General features: G+C 46.2%; 2 protein-coding genes across 4 annotated transcripts in view; one reads left to right on the top strand and one right to left on the bottom strand.

Moving 5' to 3' along the window:
• The window catches only part of RNF10 (ring finger protein 10), a 31,688-nt gene extending 22,351 nt beyond the window's left edge, over nt 1–9,337 (top strand). The window contains exons 11-17 of one of the 2 annotated variants that reach the window (XM_079718220.1): nt 863–980; nt 1,219–1,320; nt 2,332–2,487; nt 4,948–5,048; nt 7,450–7,507; nt 7,605–7,763; nt 8,369–9,337. In XM_079718220.1, coding sequence (XP_079574346.1) covers nt 863–980; nt 1,219–1,320; nt 2,332–2,487; nt 4,948–5,048; nt 7,450–7,507; nt 7,605–7,763; nt 8,369–8,445 — 771 coding nt within the window. In that variant the 3' untranslated portion in view covers nt 8,446–9,337. Of the gene's footprint in view, nt 1–862; nt 981–1,218; nt 1,321–2,331; nt 2,488–4,947; nt 5,049–7,449; nt 7,508–7,604 lie in introns of both variants that reach the window. The other variant, XM_079718219.1, reaches the window with a different exon arrangement.
• A 1,234-nt stretch (nt 9,338–10,571) lies between these two features.
• On the bottom strand, nt 10,572–12,824 carry POP5 (POP5 homolog, ribonuclease P/MRP subunit). 2 transcript variants are annotated; one of them, XM_079716980.1, is made up of 5 exons: nt 12,773–12,824; nt 12,563–12,705; nt 11,347–11,496; nt 11,089–11,172; nt 10,572–10,974 (listed from the first exon to the last, which is right to left on the bottom strand). In XM_079716980.1, exons 1-5 carry the CDS (start codon nt 12,790–12,792, stop codon nt 10,859–10,861), a joined length of 513 nt encoding a protein of 170 aa, XP_079573106.1. In that variant the 5' UTR covers nt 12,793–12,824; the 3' UTR covers nt 10,572–10,858. The 2 variants fall into 2 exon arrangements, with proteins under 2 accessions (XP_079573106.1, XP_079573105.1); XM_079716979.1 differs by having other exon boundaries at nt 11,332–11,496.
• Nucleotides 12,825–19,444: the final 6,620 nt, after the last annotated feature.

Below are 19,444 nucleotides of genomic sequence, written 5' to 3' on the forward strand. Positions count from 1 at the left end.
ACAAGCTCGTTATGAATTTTTGGCTTAGCAGGTACCTAAATTAGTGTCTGATAATTTACATACGTGAATATTTGCTCTTTGAGAGTTACAGTTGTATTGATCACAAATTTGATAAAAACCTTAAATTTAGAGATTTTTCTACGTACTATGAACTTTCCATCAAACATGCAGAAAAAGAATTAAAGAAAATTAAATTAATTGCCTTCATTTTTTATTGTTTTTTTTTTTTGCGGTACGCGGGCCTCTCGCTGCTGTGGCCTCTCCCGTTGCGGAGCACAGGCTCCGGACGCGCAGGCTGAGCGGCCGTGGCTCACGGGCCTAGCCACTCCGTGGCATGTGGGATCTTCCCGGACCGGGGCATGAACCCGCATTCCCTGAATTGGCAGGCGGACTCTCAACCACTGCGCCACCAGGGAAGCCTCATTTTTTATTGTTTTAGGCCAAGCTTTGTTCAGTAGAGAAACCTGCTTTATCTGCCTTCACACTTACCATTAATTCAGTCAGTGGTTTCCAGATTTTTTTCCCAGTAAATAACTCTTAACTTCCTTATTCTCCCCTGTTTTTTGTGGACCCCCAGAAAAGCTGAAACGGCTGATCAGCTTTAGATCATTCATTACCAGCCTCAATTAATTTATTTGCAGCACAAACCAAAAAACTGCTTTTGGTTGCTTATTCTACCTTACGGTAGGTTAATTGACAATTTCTGTTCAGCTTTTCAAAAGCTGATAACTTGAGTACTAACTCTTTGAGCCCCATTGCCATCTGAGAGGGTGTGGTATACTGCCTGAAATCTGGGGTGGGAACCTCTGCTCTCAGAGTTAGGCCTGGTCTTAGTTGAGCATCGGTCCCTTTTCCCTTGTAGGATGTGCGACAGCGTCATAGATACCTCTCTCACTTGCCACTCACCTGCGAGTTCAGCATCTGTGAACTGGCTCTGCAGCCTCCTCTGGTCTCTAAGGAAACCCTAGAGATATTCTCAGGTGAGAATGCCCCCTACTTTGCTTCCCTTTTTAGTGGAGTTTAAGGATTCTTGTGACTAGAAACCCACAAGAGGAAGTAAGGAGCTTTCGTCATGAGTCTCAGAACCTCCTGATACACTCCATCTGTTCATCCAGTCCAGCTGGGCCCACTCGTGTGCCCTTAGCTACTAGCCAAGTGGGAGGAGTTAATGGCCAGGTTGTCCTGCGTCTGCCTCCTCACAACCTCACCAACCCGCAGATGACATTGAGAAGAGGAAGCGGCAGCGCCAGAAGAAGGCCCGGGAGGAACGTCGCCGAGAGCGCCGGATTGAGATGGAGGAGAACAAGAAGCAGGGCAAGTGTAAGTTCAAGAACTCTCATCTCAATGACGAGCACAACTGTGCATCATTGTACAGAGATCCCGTGCCTGGGCCCAGGGCCCAGACTGTTTAGGTCATATGTCGGGTCTACCACTTGCTTTCTTCAGCTCTTAAATGTGAGTTATGAGAGTACCTCCTTACTTGTAGGCTTACATGAGAATTAATGAGTTGATGGTGGTCAAAGTGCATAGCACATAGTAAGTTCATCCTTGGCATAGTGGGTGAAAAAAAACCTGGGCGGGTGGGGGAAGGGAATTGGAGATCTGCTGCATGTTGGGGATAACTGGCCCTGTGCTCTCTGGATACATTGTTGGCCTCACCTTTGACTCTGGAGACATCTATACATAGCAAGTCTACCAGGAGAGTCTGAAATAGTAGAGACCTGTTGACAAACTAGGAAATACATGCAGGAAGTTAGATTTGAGCTCTTTAATACCAGTAAGTAGAATCTTTTGATCTGGTTCTTAAACATAAGCTTCACTGAACCAAGGATTGTGTGACATGAGGGTCTAGTTAACCTCCTGAAAACAAGGAATTGAGTCCTTGGCTAGGGAAAGGACTTAACTATTTTGACTCCATGTGGTATGGTAAACATAAATTTTACTTCTTCAACTGGGATAAGTGTATAGCTGGCATACCAATGTTGTGTAGCTGTTTAGCACAAGTCCTGAATAGTTGAGAAAAGTGATGTTTCAGGAACAAAGGCTTTTTTGTTTTAACTTTTTATTATGGAAATATTCAAACACAAGTATACAGAATATTATAATTAACCCCCAGGTTTATCACCTAGCTTCAACCAAGAAAAGTTAGAACAAGGCTTTTATATTAAAACAAAGACATATTATAAAGTGACAGTTACTATAAATTTGGGTTTTAAAGCTCTGTCTCCATCATTCAGACCCCTGGGGGATTCATATTGACTGTCCACAACTGTTGGAAAAGATTTGAGGAATTCTGTACGTGGGCCTACCATTCTCATCTTTGCTTTGCAGACCCAGAAGTCCACATTCCCCTAGAGAATCTACAGCAGTTTCCTGCCTTCAATTCCTATACCTGCTCCTCTGATTCTGCTTTGGGTCCCACCAGCACCGAGGGCCATGGGGCTCTCTCCCTTTCTCCTCTTAGCAGAAGTCCAGGTTCCCAAGCAGGTAAATAGAGTTGGGATTTAAAGAATCAAGTTGACCACCAGCCACAGACCTTAACCAAAGCCCTAGTGTCTGAATTTACAACTGTGATCTCGGCATGGTGGGGGTCTTTAGGGGACTAACCTTACTTGGGTAGTTAATAGATTCCTGAGATCCATCAAATTCCTACCATTTGATTCACTTTTCCATTGGCTGTACCGACTTAGCTTCTAAAAACCTCAGGCAGCTCATATAGCAGGATGGTTAAACCTAGATTCTTCTCCGCACCCCAGCTGTTTTATTTCTAGTTTCTACCTTTAAGATACTCCCCCTGTTTGTGTGAACATCTTTATTTATGTCGTCTTATTTATGATAGGGGGAGAAAACAGCCTAAAGTCTACTGGTAGGGAAATGACTAAATTACAGCATTTATACTATGAAATTCTTTACACCTACTGAAAAAGGAAATAGCTCTCTTCCTGAACTAATGGATAGACCTTTAAGATCAAAGGAAGTTGTAGAACAAGACAAAACATGACACCATTTTTGGGTTAAAAAAGCCACACAAAACAAAGCATTTCAATATGGGTTTATATGTCTAAATGTATAGAAAAATACTGGGATGATTGTGTTCCAGACCAGTAACAGTGTTCCAGTCTAGGGAGTGAGATCAGGATTGAGAGGCCTTCAGCCTTTTTTTTTTTTTAGCATCTTTATTGGCGTATAATTGCTTTACAATGTTGTGTTAGTCTCTGCTGTATAACAGAGTGAATCAGCTATATGCATACGTATATCCCCGTATCCCCTCTCTCTTGCATCTCCCTCCCACCCTCCCTATCTCACCCCTCTAGTTGGTCACAAAGCACTGAGCTGATCTCCCTATGCTATGCGGCTGCTTCCCACTAGCTGTTTTACATTTGGTAGTGTATATATGTCCATGCCACTCTCTCACTTCGTCCCAGCTTACCCTTCCCCCTCCCCGTGTCCTCAAGTCCATCCTCTACGTCTGCGTCTTTATTCCTTTCCTGCCCCTAGGTTCATCAGAACCATTTTTTTTTTTTTAGATTCCATATGTATGTGTTAGCGTACGGTATTTGTTTTTCTGACTTACTTCACTCTGTATGACAGACTCTAGGTCCATCCACCTCACTACAAATAACTCAATTTCGTTTCTTTTTATGTCTGAGTAATATTCCACTGTATATATATATGCCACATCTTTATCATTCATCTGTCGATGGACACTTAAGTTGCTTCCATGTCCTGGCTATTGTAAATAGTGCTGCAGTGAACATTGTGGTACATGACTCTCTTTGAATTATAGTTTTCTCAGGGTATAGGCCTTCAGCCTTTTTAAAATGTTTTTCTTTATATATAGAATATATTAATGTGTCATGAAATTAAACAGTTAAAAGGAGTTACTATAATTTCAGAGAGCTGTCTTTTCTGATCTTCATCCTCCTGGCAGATAGTTTTTGATACTTAAAATTTATTTTTGTCAGGCATTTTCAATGAAAGTTCCAAGATCAGAATATTTAAAACTCTTGGTGACCCTTGTGATCATATGCCCATCACTTGGCAGATTTAGGAGCCTGAGACCAAGGCAGGGACTTGGTTAGTGGCAGGGACTGGGACTAGAATCTGGGTCTTGAGGGCTGCACAACCCTTATGCTCTTCATAATGAGAAGAGAGCTACTAAACAAAGGGACATGGCAAAACATTGACTACATCATCTGTGATACAAAGATTGCGTTTTCACATACTAGCTTTTCTGAAGTTATTTGGGCTTTAATGTATTCAGGCAAGAGCAGTTGGATGGTCCTAGGAATAAAAGTACCACAGAGCCCTGGCTGACTGTGGCAGGGCCTGCTGCTGGGAGAGTGAATAGGCCTCTCCCTCCCAGCAGTGATCAGGGCAGTGGGTAGACTGCTCTGTGGGAAATGTTCAACCCTAGGTCAGAAAGGATGGAAAAGACTAATTTACCTAGGGAGTATCAGGGAAAAGCTTGCATCTTGCTGGATTTTGCTGCTGTATGTGTTTTGGATTCTAACTGAATATTCCCAGGTCATAGACTTCTTTTGGCTGGAACATAAAGGCTGACATGATTACATTTTATATCTTTTTTTTCTTGGAGCTTTTTCATCCATGTAAAACCATTCTATGACAGCCCGATACCTAGGCCTTGAGAACCAGCTGATGTGGAGAGGATTTTTCTTACCGTGGGAATAGATTTTGCTATGCCTTCTAGTGTTATTGTAACCATGAAACTTTTCTCTCTCTATGCTGATCACTCATGTGAACAATAGGCCATGTTCTTCGTTTTATAAGCATATGGCAGAGTTGAAAGTGGATCACAGTTAGCTTTCTGAGGCAGGGTTAGTAATTATCCAGACCCGATTCTGGGTTCGTCTCTTCTCTCTTATTAACAGGACACTAACTCTTTGGAACTTGACTTGTATAATCAGGTCTCTGGTTCCCTTTCAGACTTTCTGCTGACCCCTCTGTCATCCACTGCCAGTCAGGGCAGTTCTTCATTCTGCGTTGGGAGTCTGGAAGAAGACTCTCCCTTCCCTTCCTTTGCCCAGGTAAACCCGTTGCTTGTGAAGCAGCCCAAGGGTATTTAACATGAACTCTGATGCTTTTTCTTTCTGGAAATCCCTCTGTTGGAATGGGGAGACTTACAGGCTAATGTTGCACTGACTCTAATAACCATGGAAGGCTTTTTAAAGACGGAAGGTCATGGAGTTAGTCTCAGATATTACCATAGACTTACCAAGGAAAGAGGCCAAGAGTAGTTGAGGAAGAATCAGGAGTTCTAATGATTTAACAAGTCAGTAGATACTTTTGTACTGAGCACTGTTCTAGGGGCTGGGGATATGTCAGTCAATTTTAACTGGTCCCTGGTTCTAGGACCTCTGATTCAGTGGTATCTGTTACATATAATAAACCATTCTTCTTCACTTTGGGAAAGGGAAAGTTGTCTTGGTTATCCTGTAAGTAGCCAAATCAGCTTTCTTGAGGAGCTGGGTTGGAGGCAACACTAGGCTAGTGAGATTTGATGTCAGATCAGTATTAATCTTTAAAACAAGCAAAACACTCAGCATTCCTGCATTCAGATAACTGAGGAAGATGGACAGACAGCTTGACAAAGCAGCCTCGTAGGAGGTTAGTATTCACTTCTTTGGGGCTAGTTCGGAATCATTAGCTGAACAGTTCTTTAGAGCAGTCAGTTGATATGGATATTTCTCAGGTACAAATGGCAGTTTGTTCTGAGGAATAAGCAGGAATTGAACTTTGGTGAGGAGAGTCTTTGAAGTCAAGGAGGATGAAATAATTGAGAGCAATCCTGAGAACGAACTGCTAGGTTTCAGAGGTTATAAGCAAGTGGCTCCTAGGAGTAAGGTCAATGCCTAAGTTGTTTTTTTAGCTAGGTTTTACTGCCATTGCTTTTTTCAACTTTATAGTTTGAAAAACTTCAAACTTAAAGAGTTGAAAGAATAGTATAATGAACATTCATACCTTTCACCCAGATTTACCAGTTGTTACTATTTTGCTATATTTGCTTGCTTTTCTCTCTCTCTTTTTTTTTTTTTTTTTTTTGCTATGTTGAAAGTAAGTTACAGACCTCATGAATGACACTTCATAACTAAATACTTGGGAGGTACATGCCCCCAAAATGACATTCTCCTGTATAACTACAATTACCATTATCACATCAAAGACAGCTTATTTAATACTGTCTAAGATGGCACATATTTTTATTTTCCCATTTGTCTCAGTGTCCTGTATTGTTTTCAGTCAGATTTAATCAAAGACTATTCATTGCATTTAGTTTTTCAAGTCTCTTCAGTGTCCTTTGATCCATAACAGTTCCTCTGGCTTCTGTTTTTTTGTTTTTTACCCGTGACATGGATATTTTTGAAGTATCCAGACCAGTTGTTCTGTAGGTTATCCTATAGTTGAGATTTTTCTGATTGTTTCTTCATGAGTGGACTCAGGTTAAACATTTAAACATTTTTGTCAAGATTAAAATATAGGTGATATATTTTAATGACCTTGGAAGAGTAAGATGATTCAGATGTCGTACTATGGGACCCCAGACTCCCAGGTACCAAGGGAGCAGATCATCAAAGTGTGGTACACGATGAAGAAAGTTTATCAGTGAAATCAACATCTACCAGTTGAGCTCATCTTGCACAACATGCAAGCCCCACTTTGGTAAACATTTAGGACAGGCATTCCTACTTGTATCTTCTTGGGGTTGTCTCGGTAAAATTCACCCTGCTTTGAGTGGCATGGTGTATGTGTGGCAGCTGGGATGCATAGTGGCCCTCAGCACATACAAAGCTGGTCTTGGCCAAGTGGGATGAAAAATTTCCTCACTCAGGGACAAGAGGAATTGTTCTGATTTTACTGTACTTGCAGGAATATGGTTTATGGCTGGATCTAAAAGTTAATAGTTAAGGAACTATTGGAAAAGCAAAGACCACAAGGTAATGAGGGCTGTGGGAGCAGTTTCGAGATAAAGTTAAATTGATTTTTGTGGCCTTAAGTAACTGAGGTTTGATAGCCAGGTGGTTTGTTTTAAAATTGGAAGGTCCTGTACACTCCTTATTCTAAGAGGTTGATGTTTTTAGGAGTCTCCAGAAGAGTAGGAAAATTTGTCAGAAGCAGGCAGTGACAGAGTCAGGATTCCCAACTTCAGAATCTGAGTATGAATCTCTTGTGCCTTCTTTGCAATATGCTTTACCTGTTTCCTAAGGAACAACTGGTTTCCCACCTTGTGGGTTTCATTGCCAGTTCCATTGGTCAGGATATAGAGGACATGACCAAAACAGTGTGAAGGAGAGAAGTATCTAGCAAATCTTTTTCCCAGAGGGGTAGTTGGTTCTTTGTCCCCCGTACCAGTCGGTGTCAAGGTAGGAGTCTGGAGAAGAAATGGCGTCAGTTACTTAAATTCTTTCCTCCCCTTTCCCACTTTGGCAGATGCTGAGAATTGGAAAAGCAAAACCAGATGTGTGGCCCAAAACTGCTCCAAAGAAAGGTGAGAACAGCCCTCTGGTAAAGGGGAAATTTGGCCCCTTTCAGAAAGTAAAAGGCTCTAGTGTTGTTTCTGCAATTTTAACACTGGTGTTTTTTAGATGAAAACAGCTTAGGTCCTCCTGCCCCTGTGGACAGCGATGGGGAGAGTGATAACTCAGACCGTGTTCCTGTGCCCAGTTTCCAGAATTCCTTCAGCCAAGCTATTGAAGCAGCCTTCATGAAACTGGACACGCCAGCTACTTCAGATACCCTCTCTGGTAAAGGCACAGAAGTGGGGTGCTCAGCTCAGGGCTGTCATTCCCTCCTGGATCCAGTGGCAGACATCACTAATCAGTTGCACTTTTCCCTCTGAGCCTCAGGGCTCACATTCTAGTGTCAACTAACATTCCATTTGGTACGTTAGCACCTTTTTGCACCCCAGATGAGTTCTTTTGAGGCCTTGGTGTGAAATTCTGAGGACTTTTTTTTTTTTTTTTAACCTTCTAAGACACAGTGGTGGAGGGTGGCTAATAGATGGAGAAGTTCAGGCTTGAAGCACACCCCGCTCTGTGGTGTTCATGAATTAGATAAGAACAACACTGGCATTTATGTGTGCTTCCTGTGTGCCTGGCGTTGTGCTAATTTTATTCTCCCAATACCATATTAAATGGGTATAACTCACATTACAGATGAGGAGCTGGGCTGGGGACGTAAGTGATGTACCTGAAGACAAACACCAGAGTGTGCAAGGACTGGTATTTGGATCCAGGAGGTCTAATTCCAGAGCCTGCACTCCTAGCTGCCTGCGACTATCATTAATGGAAACTGGCCAGGGGGCAAGGCGATGGCATTCTAAGCTAAGCTGTTTCCGTTTTCTGTTTAGAAGAGAAAGGAGGAAAGAAAAGAAAAAAACAGAAACAGAAGCTCCTGTTCAGCACTTCAGTCGTTCACACCAAGTGACACTACTGGCCTGGCTACCTTCTCCATCTGGTTTTCTTTTTTCTGTGCTTTTGTTTTGCTGCTGTAATTTTTAAGTATTTGAGTTTGAACAGATTAGCTCTGGGGGGAGGGGGTTTCCACAATGTGAGGGGGAACCAAGAAAATTTTAAATACAGTGTATTTTCCAGCTTCCTGTCTTCACACCAAAATAAAGTATTGACACTCACAAGAGATCTCTTCCTGCCACGGTTTTTAGTTTGTTGCCAGGTTAGTCTTTTTGACCCATGTGTAGTTATTCTCAACCCGAACTAAGTTTGAGTCCCTTGGAGCATCCCAAACCAGTGTTAGTGTTACAGCACTGCTCTGCTGTGACATCTTGTGTCAGGGCACCATGCTTTCAGCACAGCTAATAGTTGAATCTTTTCTATCTGTTCAGTTCTCCTCTTGTTATCTTTAAGAAACAGAGGGATGGGAATAATATGGATTTAGGACACCCAGCTTAAATTGCAGTTTTTCTTCTGACAAATAACCACGCTGTGGTGTCAGACCCAGGTTGCACTGGCATGTGTGATGGAGGGTTTTGCCTCCTGAACGTGGCTTCTTTTTGGCAAGGAAAGCTGTAACTGTCATTGACGAAGGAAGCCTGGGGACCTGGCAACCTTTAGATCAAGCTTGTTTCAAGTGACAGTGGCCTGAGTTACAGGAACAGAGGAGCCTGGCACACCCGGAGGAAGAGCAGGACAGGTTTAAAAGCGGTGGGCTTGCCCACTGCCTCCCTGTTGCCCAGAGCAGTCTTATGCCTTGGTTTCAGCTGAAGTTGAGTGATGTGAACTATTTTACTGCTTAATAAAGTGACCTCTAGGTGTAATAGACTATGAAGGCAAATAGTTGCAATAAATCACCTGCACAAGCATTGTGAGCATTCTGGTTTCTTTAAGATGATTTCAGGTCAGCTTTTTTTTTGTTGTTGTTAATATTTATTTATTTGGTTGCACTGGGTCTTAGTTGTGGCTGGCAGGCTCCTTAGTTGTGGCATGTGAACTCTTAGTTGCAGCATGCATGTGGGATCTAGTTCGCTGACCGGGGATCGAACCTGGGCCCCCTGCATTGGGAGCGCTGAGGCTTACCCATTGCACCACCAGGGAAGTCGCTAGACATATACTTGTTTTTTGTTGTTTTTTTTTTTGCGGTACGTGGCCCTCTCACTGTTGTGGCCTCTCCCATTGCGGAGCACAGGCTCCGGACGCACAGGCTCAGTGGCCATGGCTCACAGGCCCAGCTGCTCCGCGGCATGTGGGATCTTCCCGGACCGGGGCACGAACCCCTGCATCGGCAGGCGGACTCTCAACCACTGCGCCACCAGGGAAGCCCTATACTTCTTAATAGATTAACAGCTACTGTGAGCTTGAGCAATTTGAGTAATGTCTTTCCTAGTTCAGGCCTGATGGGTTCTTGAGCTGGGTTTAACTCTAACCTCCCATTCTTAAAAGGAAGAGATCTTGGGTCAGGAACTCTTCTGGGTGGATGAAGGGGCATGTGAAGCAAAAAATCACAAATCTTTGTTAAATATTTAAGGGACTTTGAGTGATGTCCATTTCATTAAGGAGAAAATAGGTCCTAGAATTGTCTTTCATAGGTAGCAGATCAAAACTGATCATAGTCTCTTGTCCCTCCTAATTCCTGTGAGTGCACTGTCTCACCTGCCTTCAGGTGCCAGGCAGGTAAAAGGCAATAGGGAAGGGTGGAACTGTGGAAAACTACCAGAAGTTGGCAGCTGCTACTTGACTTTGTAATAATTAGGTCAGGTGAGATCAGGTTTTTTTTCCCCACTCAAAAGTGCAAGAACTGTATTTTTTGTCAGGTTACCTGGTTAAGTATTGTCAAGGAATCTGGAATTCTTAAGGTCCTGTGGGTCAGTACTGAGACCAGCTATAGATCTGTGCCAGTTTAGTTGCTGTGTCTCACTAAAACTGCTACTCTGAATGACCTGGATTACTTAGGGCCCATCCTAGGGGCATGGGTACAAGGTCTCAAGTGGGAGGCTATGCACCTAGTACCACATGGGGAGCCAGTTTTCTGGCCGAGGCCGAGGGTGGAGGGGTGAAAGAGACTAGGCCAAGTATGAACTTCACATGTGCACTAAATACTACAGAAGTCAAATACATTTATTAAACCTGCTCTCAGCCAGGCAGTTAGATGCAAAGATGTCTATAACTACAGGGGCTTCACAACCTCCAGAACCACTTAACCAGGCAATGCTGGGTAAAGGTGACTTCGATTAGTTTTAAGCAAATAAGTCCATTTTGAGCTGGTCACTCGGCCTCTGGTCAGCAGTCATCCAGTTTGAGAAGTACAGAAGATGCTGCTGCCTCCGAGAATGTCCTGTCCCAACAAGTGGGCCCTGAGGCTGGGGCACAGGGCAGTCTGCAGAGCTTCACTCCATTGCCTCAGCAGCCTCCTCACCACCACTGTCTGAACGCTCCTCCCCAGCCGACTCCTCCTCTAGTAAACAGCTTCTCGTGACAGACTTCTGGATAGCCTCTCGTTCTCCTGAAGAAAGAGTACAGTACGGATGATTAAAGATGTCTTTGGGAGTGGCCTTTCATTTAGTTGGGGGAGGAGGCCAGTCACTTGCTCAGTGGGCACAGGGCTAGCGTGCCTTACCTTCATCAGTGCAGTTCTGCAACAGGATCAACAGCTGTCTCCTGTTGTACTGAATCAGGAACTTCTGACATGTTCTGATTGTACCTGGCACATGAAAGAGCTTTGTGGTCAACAGCTTGTGAAAAGTGTTTGCCTCAAGAGTCTTGCAGAGCTAGGAAAAAGTATCTTGCTCTTGGCAGGAGAGCAGGAAGATCCACCCACCACTGAAGACTGAACTTGTTACCTATTGAAAATGAGACATACCACATGCACCCATACCTCCCACGTGTAAGGTGTTGAGAAAACACGGGTAATGGTGTCCTTTGTTCTCCAAGTATGTGATGAAGGGAAGAGCTGACCACACAAGCCGGTAGAATTCCTTCCTGCATCGAAGTAGCACTATTCCGGTATAGGCATTGAGGTATCGCACTACAGCAGGAAAAAAAAAAAACCATTTGGGGAAACTTTGGATTCTCGGGAATGGGTTAAACATCTTGGGGTAACTGAGAGCCTATGCGCTAGAGATCCTTCAAGGCAGTGGCAGCTGGGATGCATCAGTAAGCAAAAACTGATTTCTGAAGAAAAAAAAAAAAATTAGGACGGACCTTCATTTACAGAAGGGAGAGAAACAACATCCAGTGCCTCGAACACCACTCAGAATTGGTGAATTCAGAATTTAAAACGGTCTTCTAATCGACTGACTAGTTAATGAATGGGTGGGGAGCGCAGAGATCCATCTTCCTCAGAAAACCCTTGGCTGAAAAGCAAGTTGCTCTGTAACTGGGCTATGCAGGTTCTTGTAGCAGCCAACTGGGTCTCACCTGATGTAGGAGAGTTGTGCCTATGTGCATTACCTTCTACTGGATTCAATTTCGAGTAGATGGTAAGAGAATGAGTTTACATAGTGTGCCTGTTGAAAGGGCCTTCTGCATTTATCTACACACATTCTGTACTTCACAGGCCCTTTTCAGGGTTAATTTTGACAATGTTTTTTCCACGTGATGTCAACGTAACCAGTCAAGTAACTTAGAACCATACACAGCTTCCCTCGTTTAATTTTCACCATCCTGTTAAACTCAATACATATATCAAATAGGTACAGGGGGTTCTTGCCCAAAGTCTCACTGCCTACTGCTCTTAGCTCTCCTCCTAACTCTGGACTCACGCAGACCTTGGGCTCGGATCCGAGTTTCCTAAAAAGGACGATATCTTTTTTTTTTCTTTTGCCCCCACCCCCACCCACCTCATGTAGGATCTTAGTTCCCCCTCCTGGGATCGAACTCGCGCCCCCTGCATTGGAAGCGAGGAGACTTAACCACTGGACCTCCAGCAAAGTCCCAAAGGACGATATCTTACATAGGACTGTGCACAGGACTTGGCAGTTGCTGGGGTCGCCCGTGCCCCTTTTTTCTCCCTCCTCTGGCCACCGCCCCCTCCACGCCCCGCCGACCCCCTCCACGCCCCGCTGACCCCTGGTTCCCCAGCACCCTCGCACCCGCGAAGCCGATGGAGCAGGCGGCCGCGCCGAAAGTCCCGTGCACGCGGGCGATCGTGTCCCGTACCAGGCCGCCCAGCACTCGGTCCTCCAGACTCAGGCGGCAGCGGGGGTCGTCAGACACCACTTCACAGAGCAGGTACCTAAGGCGGGCGAGAGGGAGGTGAGCGCGGGGCCAGGCCGCCGGGGACCGTGCAAGGGTCTGCTTACCTGTGCTTGAACCGCACCATTTCGGCCTCCGCTTCTAGCAGCCGGACCCGCAAACCGGATGTCTGCTTTCTGGTCGGCGGCCAATGGGAAGTTGGCCTGGCAGCCACTCAGAGGGGGAGGCGGAGCTAGAATGTAGGCGGAGCCCCGTGTCGGTCTCCTTCGAGCTCCGCCTCCCTCTGAGGAGCGCAGGCGGCCTGCTCAGCTCTTCGCTGATTGGGTTGTTTGGGAGCTGGATTCCGAGACTGAACACCTTGTGCTGTGGTGGGTGGTTACGCCCCACGCCGGAGTTTCCACAGCTGTGTAGGACGCAGCCGCGGCATTTGGAAGCTCCAGGACGTTTACCCTCTATTAGCTTGCAACACAGTCGTGTGTGCACTTATATTTTCTCCCCAAGATGGACGGTGGAACTTTTGAAGGCAAGACTTTGCACTCACAGGCCAGGGAATGACAGAGAGGAAATCGGACCTTTATTTTCAGATTAGAGCTCGGTTTAATTTCCCCATACAGCCAAATATGTTATTACTGTTTAGGCCTTTCAACAACCTTATGGAGTCGGGTGTATTGTCTTGTTTTTTGTTTGCAAAAACCATCCGTGGTCTTTATATTTTCTGTGTGGAACAGAAATGCACAAAGAAGCAAATAAAAATAAATTATAATCACAGCACCGAGAGAGAATAATTTATAATGTAGTGGGTTTTCTTCCTTCATTTTCCCCCTGTGCCAGCAGTTCTCCAGTGAGGTCCAGGAAGCACTGGGTTTTGTGAGACTCTTTCAGGGAGTCCCCAAAATCAAATTACTTTCATAATAATACTAAGATGTTACTTGTTTCACTGTCTCAGAGTGGACAGTGAAGTTTTCCGGAGGCCACATAACAGTGCTGACATTATTGCTTTGATGGCTAAGAGAATTGTGTATTGTGTTTTAAACATTTCTCAGTTTTAACAGACATGGTAAGTATCAATATATCCCACAAAACAAAAGCTCTTTGGGATCCTCAATAATTTAATGAGTGAAAAGGGGTCCTGAGACAAAAACAAAGTATGAGATGAGAACTTCTGCCGTATGTTAAATTATATTTTTCCTTTTATTTTCTTTTTAAGAATAGGATCATACTGGACTTCCCTGGTGGCGTAGTGGTTAAGAATCCACCTGCCAATGCAGGGTACACGGGTTCGAGCCCTGGTCCGGGAAGATCCCACATGCCGTGGAGCAACTAAGCCCGTGCGCCACAACTACTGAGACTGTGTGCCACAACTACTGAGTCTGCGTGCCACAACTACTGAAGTCCGCGTGCCTAGAGCCCATGCTCCACAACAAGAGAAGCCACCACAATGAGAAGCCTATGCACCGCAAGGAAGAGTAGCCCCCCGCTCGCCGCAACTAGAGAAAGCCCGCGCGCAGCAATAAGACCCAAAGCAGACAAAAAGTATATATATATAGGATCATACTGTTTAGTACTCTTTTTTTCCCCTTGAATATCTTTTTAAAAAATAGTCTTAATGTGGCATAACATACATAAAGCGCATATTAAGTGTACAACTCATTGAATTTTTACATACATATAGACTTTTGCAACCATTGCCCACATTAAGAGAGCATTTCCAGCACCCAGGAAGGTTCCTGTGCCCTCTCCCAGCCATAAACCTTCCCAGAAATGGCCTCTATTCTGACTTCTATCATGATAGATTAGCTTTGCCTGTCCTTGAACTTTATATAAATATAAATCTCCAACAGCATGTTTGTGTGTGCGCGTCTGGCTCCTTTCTCTCAACATATTATCTGTACAATTCATTCTTGTCATTTGACTATATTTTCATGTCAACTGTTCTTCAAGGTTATTTTTCAGCTGCTAAACTGGTCAATATTCCCACGATGGACGTTTAAATTAGTTCCAGATTTTCTTGTTATACCCAGCACTTTGATGCCCAGCCTTGTAACAAGCTCTTTATATCCATCCCTGATTATTTGTAGACTTGTCATGGACTTGGCGGGCTCTGTGAGGTCCCTGAAGGGAGTCGGGTTTCACAACCGATTGTTTGCAAGATCTGGAATGAGTTCTCAAATTTTCCATCTCTCACTCTAAATCACCTTAAAAGAGGGCTAAGGAAGTAAGGGGAAGAGGGAGAGCAGTGGTCCTGCTGAGGGACCAGGGTTCTTTGCCCCTCACCCAAGAACCACCTCTTTATCCAAAAACTGTTCCCGCCAGCTTCCTCCTTTGGTCAGCAGGGGGCGTCAGAGGCTCGTAGTGCGTGGAGGAAGTCAGCCTCTGAGCTTCCCCCCTCCCCTCCCGTCCCTGAAGTAACTCCCCCAAGGCTTCCCGGCCTTCAACTCACTTAATCCAAACACCGCGCCAATTTCATAGATGCCGTTGGGGCTTTGAGCAAAATCACACATCCAATAAGGAGCAGGATCAGAATTCGAACTCCAGGCCATCCGACTCCGTGGTCCTTACTCCGGTCTACACCGCTGATGTCCTCCGGTGCACGGTTTCGCTGTCCACTTCGTATAAATTGGAGAGACTACAGACGTAAATTAGAATCTCCTCTCCGTCGTTTACGAGCCACATGCTGTGAGGCGGTTAATTCGCGTCTCCAAGATCTCAGTTTCCTCATCTTCAACAGGATAATAATGGTTCCTCCCTCATGGGTGCATATGAAATTTAAACCAGATATCGTGGGCAAACGCCTGGCACAGTGAGTGCACAGTAAACGCGGATTTGAGCGAATGATTTACCGCTACCCGCAGGCATAGCCCCAGGGGAAGCACAGCGGGGCGGTCCTGGGCCTCCCCTCCTCCGACCCGGCCGGGCGGCCTGCCTGGAGGCCCCACGAGGGTCCTGGGCGGCCGGGAGGGGCGGCGCCGGCGGCTCAGCCCGCTCCCCGCGGTAATTAGCTGGTGTCTGCTCCGGCTGCGCCAGCCGCTAATTACACGTCTTCTAATGAGGCTGGCGGCTGTTTGCAATCACCGCGCGGCGCGGGAGGACGCGGGGGAATCCGCCCGAGGGGTGTGGACAGAGGCTGCCTCCCCAACCAGGAGATCCGCTTGGCGGCGGCGGGTTTGCGCCCCGGCAGCGCCTGCCCCCCGAATGCGCGTCCGTCAGTCTTTGGAGCCATTATCATCCCACTTTTACAGGTAAGGAAGGGGCCTGTGGCTCGGAGAAGTGAACTCACAGGCGCGAAACTCACGCTGGAATAGGCTAATCCTTACCTCCCTGCCCCCGAGCCTGTGCTCTTAACCGGCTACTGCCTAGATCAGTGGGGTACTTGCTGTTGTGACTCCTGGGACTACTCAGAAGAGTGGGTCTCAGATCAGATAAAAGGAGGAATGGGTGTGTGTGTGTGGGAACTTCCTTTGAGCTCTTCCCCTCCTTCCCATCTGAAGGTTCTCACTGTCAATTTGGCCTTTTGGATCAGACACAAAGCCGAGTATCAGCTCTAGTAAGTCCTTTAAAGCTCACTTGGAAACGTAAATCACACAACCCATTTCTCGGACTGGGAAACCTGGCGCATTCCCTAGGAGGTAGTTGAGGCAACTGCTAAAATGCTCCCATAACATGAGGGTGGGAAGCTATAACTATGTACCTTGTTCTCAGGGCCTTCTGCGGTGGACTCCAGAGTAGTTGGCTTTATTCTTCATCCTTACGTTCTGGGCTACCAGTTTTTTAAAAACAAATTTTATTGGAATATTGTTGATTTAAAATGTGGTGTTTAGTTTCTGCTGTACAGCAAAGTGAAGCAGTTATACATACACATATATCCACTCTTAAAAATTCTTTCCTCGTATAGGTTATCACAGAGTATTGAGAAGTGTTCCTTGTGCTATATTAGTTATCTATTTCATATGTAGTAGTGTGTATATGTCAATCCCAATCTCTCAATTTATCCACCCTCCTCACCCCACCGCCGGTTACCATTTATTAGGCTCTTTGTTCCAGACACTGTACTGAGCACTTCATGCGCCTGACTTCCTTTAGTCCTCATGACAACCCCATGAATGTAGGCCCCATTATTCTCTGAGGCTCAGGGAGGGAAGTGACTTGTCCAAGGTCACACAGTAATTTCAGCAGACAGACACCTTCTGTCTTACCCCCAAACCTGTGCTCTTGACCCCTTGCTCTCTACCTCTTCTGGGATGTCTGGGACCTAGAAGAATGTTCAAAGAAGGCATATACATTCTGAAGTGTCTTTGGCAGCCAGGGGGTCCTGATCAGAGCCTGGATGCTGCCGTGGTGGATGGTGGCAAAGGAAAATTGTTCAGCTTCAGCATTTTGTTAAGCAGCCGCTGCTCATTAGGGGCTCCTTCTCCTCTAATCCAATCAGCCAATTCCCTATAAAACCTTTATGGGGAAAATCTGGATAAAATTAAACTCTCCATCTGCCTGGCCAGGGGCCTGGGGAGCTGCTGCATCCACTGGGTTGCAGGGGCAGGCACGGCCCACCCTGGACCTCAGAGACACAACCATCCTGCTTCTTCCCTCATCCTCCCTGCTTTGTGGACCTCTTTCCCTCTGCCCTGCCTGCTGTGAGGATTCACTCATCCTCAACTTAATTGAAATTACAAGGGCACTACTGTTTGACCCAGCAATTTCTCCACCAGGAATTTATCCCACAGAGATTCTTGCACTTGTGCCCACTGACAGGTGGACTAGGACATGTCTTGCAGCATTGTTTGTGATAGCAAAAGGCTACCTCAATGTCCGCCAGAAAGGATCCACTGTATGTGTATATTTATTAGATGGCCATGTGCCAGAGAATTTGTTAAATGCTTTACATAGATTGACTCATTTAATCCTCACAACTACCCTATAAAACAGGGACTTAGTTTTATTAACCCCATATGACATGTAACTTGCCGAAGCTTCATGTAGCTGGTAAGCAGCAGGGCCAGGATTTGGACCAGGCAGTTCTTGTCCTTAACCACTATCCTATTCAGCTTCTCTTTCTTTATGTGCATGGAAAATTTCCAGAAGGTGACACAAAAGCTTTGATGGTGGTTAACTGTGGGGATAAGAATTACAGGTGTGACGTAGGAGGGGGACCTCACTTTTTACTGTGTCCCCTTTTATACCATATTATTTTACCATGTGCATACATTAGGTTCATAATTTAGAGGAGTTACTGAGCCCCGGTCACTACAGTATGTTATTACTAATCCTTAACTCAACCCTGGCCGTGGGTTCTACCATGACCCCCATTTTGCAGGTAAGGAAGCTGAGCTCACCGAGGTGGTCTTGCTGGGTGACAGGCCTGGGAATGGCAAAGGGGTACTGACCCTCAACCCAGTGCTCACTCCCCTAATTTATTTATTTATTTTTATTTTTTTTTTTATTTTTTTTTTTGCGGTACACGGGCCTCTCACTGTTGTGGCCTCTCCCGTTGCGGAGCACAGGCTCCGGACGCGCAGGCTCAGTGGCCATGGCTCACGGGCCCAGTCGCTCCGCGGCATGTGGGATTTCCCCGGACTGGGGCACGAACCCGTGTCGCCTGCATCGGCAGGCGGACTCTTAACCACTGCGCCACCAGGGAAGCCCTCCCCTAATTTATATTAGCCTCCTGGGCTTGGAAGGTCCAGAAGGGAGAAAAGCAGTTAAAAGTATGGGCTCCAGAGCCAGCTTACCTGGGTTCAAATCCTGACTCAGCCACTCACCAGCTGTGTGACTTTGGGCAAGTCACTTCCCCTCTCTGAACCTCAGTTTCCTCTCTGTGAGAATTAAATGACTTACCTCCATGTCAAGTGCTTAGAATATTACCTCCATGTCAAGTGCTTAGAACATTACCTCCATGTCAAGTGCTTAGAACAGGGCCTGTCTCATTGTGAACGCTCAAGAAATGTTGAGTATTTTTATATATTGTCCTGAATGCTGTCCTCCCCAATTTCAAGCTCAGAGCAGTTCTATCTCCCAGCTGGTGGGTTCAGCTGTGGCTGCTCCAGTCCCCTCCCTGAAGGGAAAGGCCCAGCCTGCCCTGTGCCCCAGCTTCCAGCAGAAGTCCTTCGGGATCTGTTCTCCTGGGTTATCCCACTGCGGTTGCTGTGATCAGAATTGATCACATCACCAGAGCTGGAAAAAGGGGCAGAGCCGCAGGGCTGGTGTGGCCCAGATCCAGGGTGAGCCTGCGACGGGCGGCCTCCCAGTTCGGGATGTTCCCAGCGCCTTCCCACCGCTCATGCTTGGAGGGAGAAGGGTCTCAAAATAGCTGTTGCTTCCCCAGCACGGCACTAGGCCAGGGACAGGAATAGACATCTGGGGGTGGCCGCCTCAGCTTCCCTCAGGAGCCCTGGGGGACCGGGACTAGGCAGAGGCCAGACTCCCCCCAGTGTGGGGCGGGTGGATAGTGCAGCTCTCAGTATGCAGTGACCCACCTGTGACAATCCAGCCCATGTCAAGTGTTGCCCCACCTGGGCTGGGTGGTCAGCAGGTCACCAGCACTGGCTAGATCCTGGCCAGGACCTGGACTCTTAGACCAATAGGAAGTGCCCTTCAACACTGGCCCCCACAATCCTCTCTTGGCAGGTGGGGAAACTGAGGCCCGGAGAGAGGTTCACATGCTCGAGATCACAAAGCTGGTTAGAAGCCAAGCTGACGGGAGAGGCAGGCCCTGGGGCTTTGAGAGGCTTTATAGGGTGGTGTTTAAAGGATTAAAGGACTCAGAATATAGGGGTTCAAATCCAGCC

The sequence above is a fragment of the Hyperoodon ampullatus genome, assembly GCF_949752795.1.
Source record: "Hyperoodon ampullatus genome assembly, chromosome: 13".
NCBI lineage: Eukaryota > Metazoa > Chordata > Mammalia > Artiodactyla > Ziphiidae > Hyperoodon > Hyperoodon ampullatus.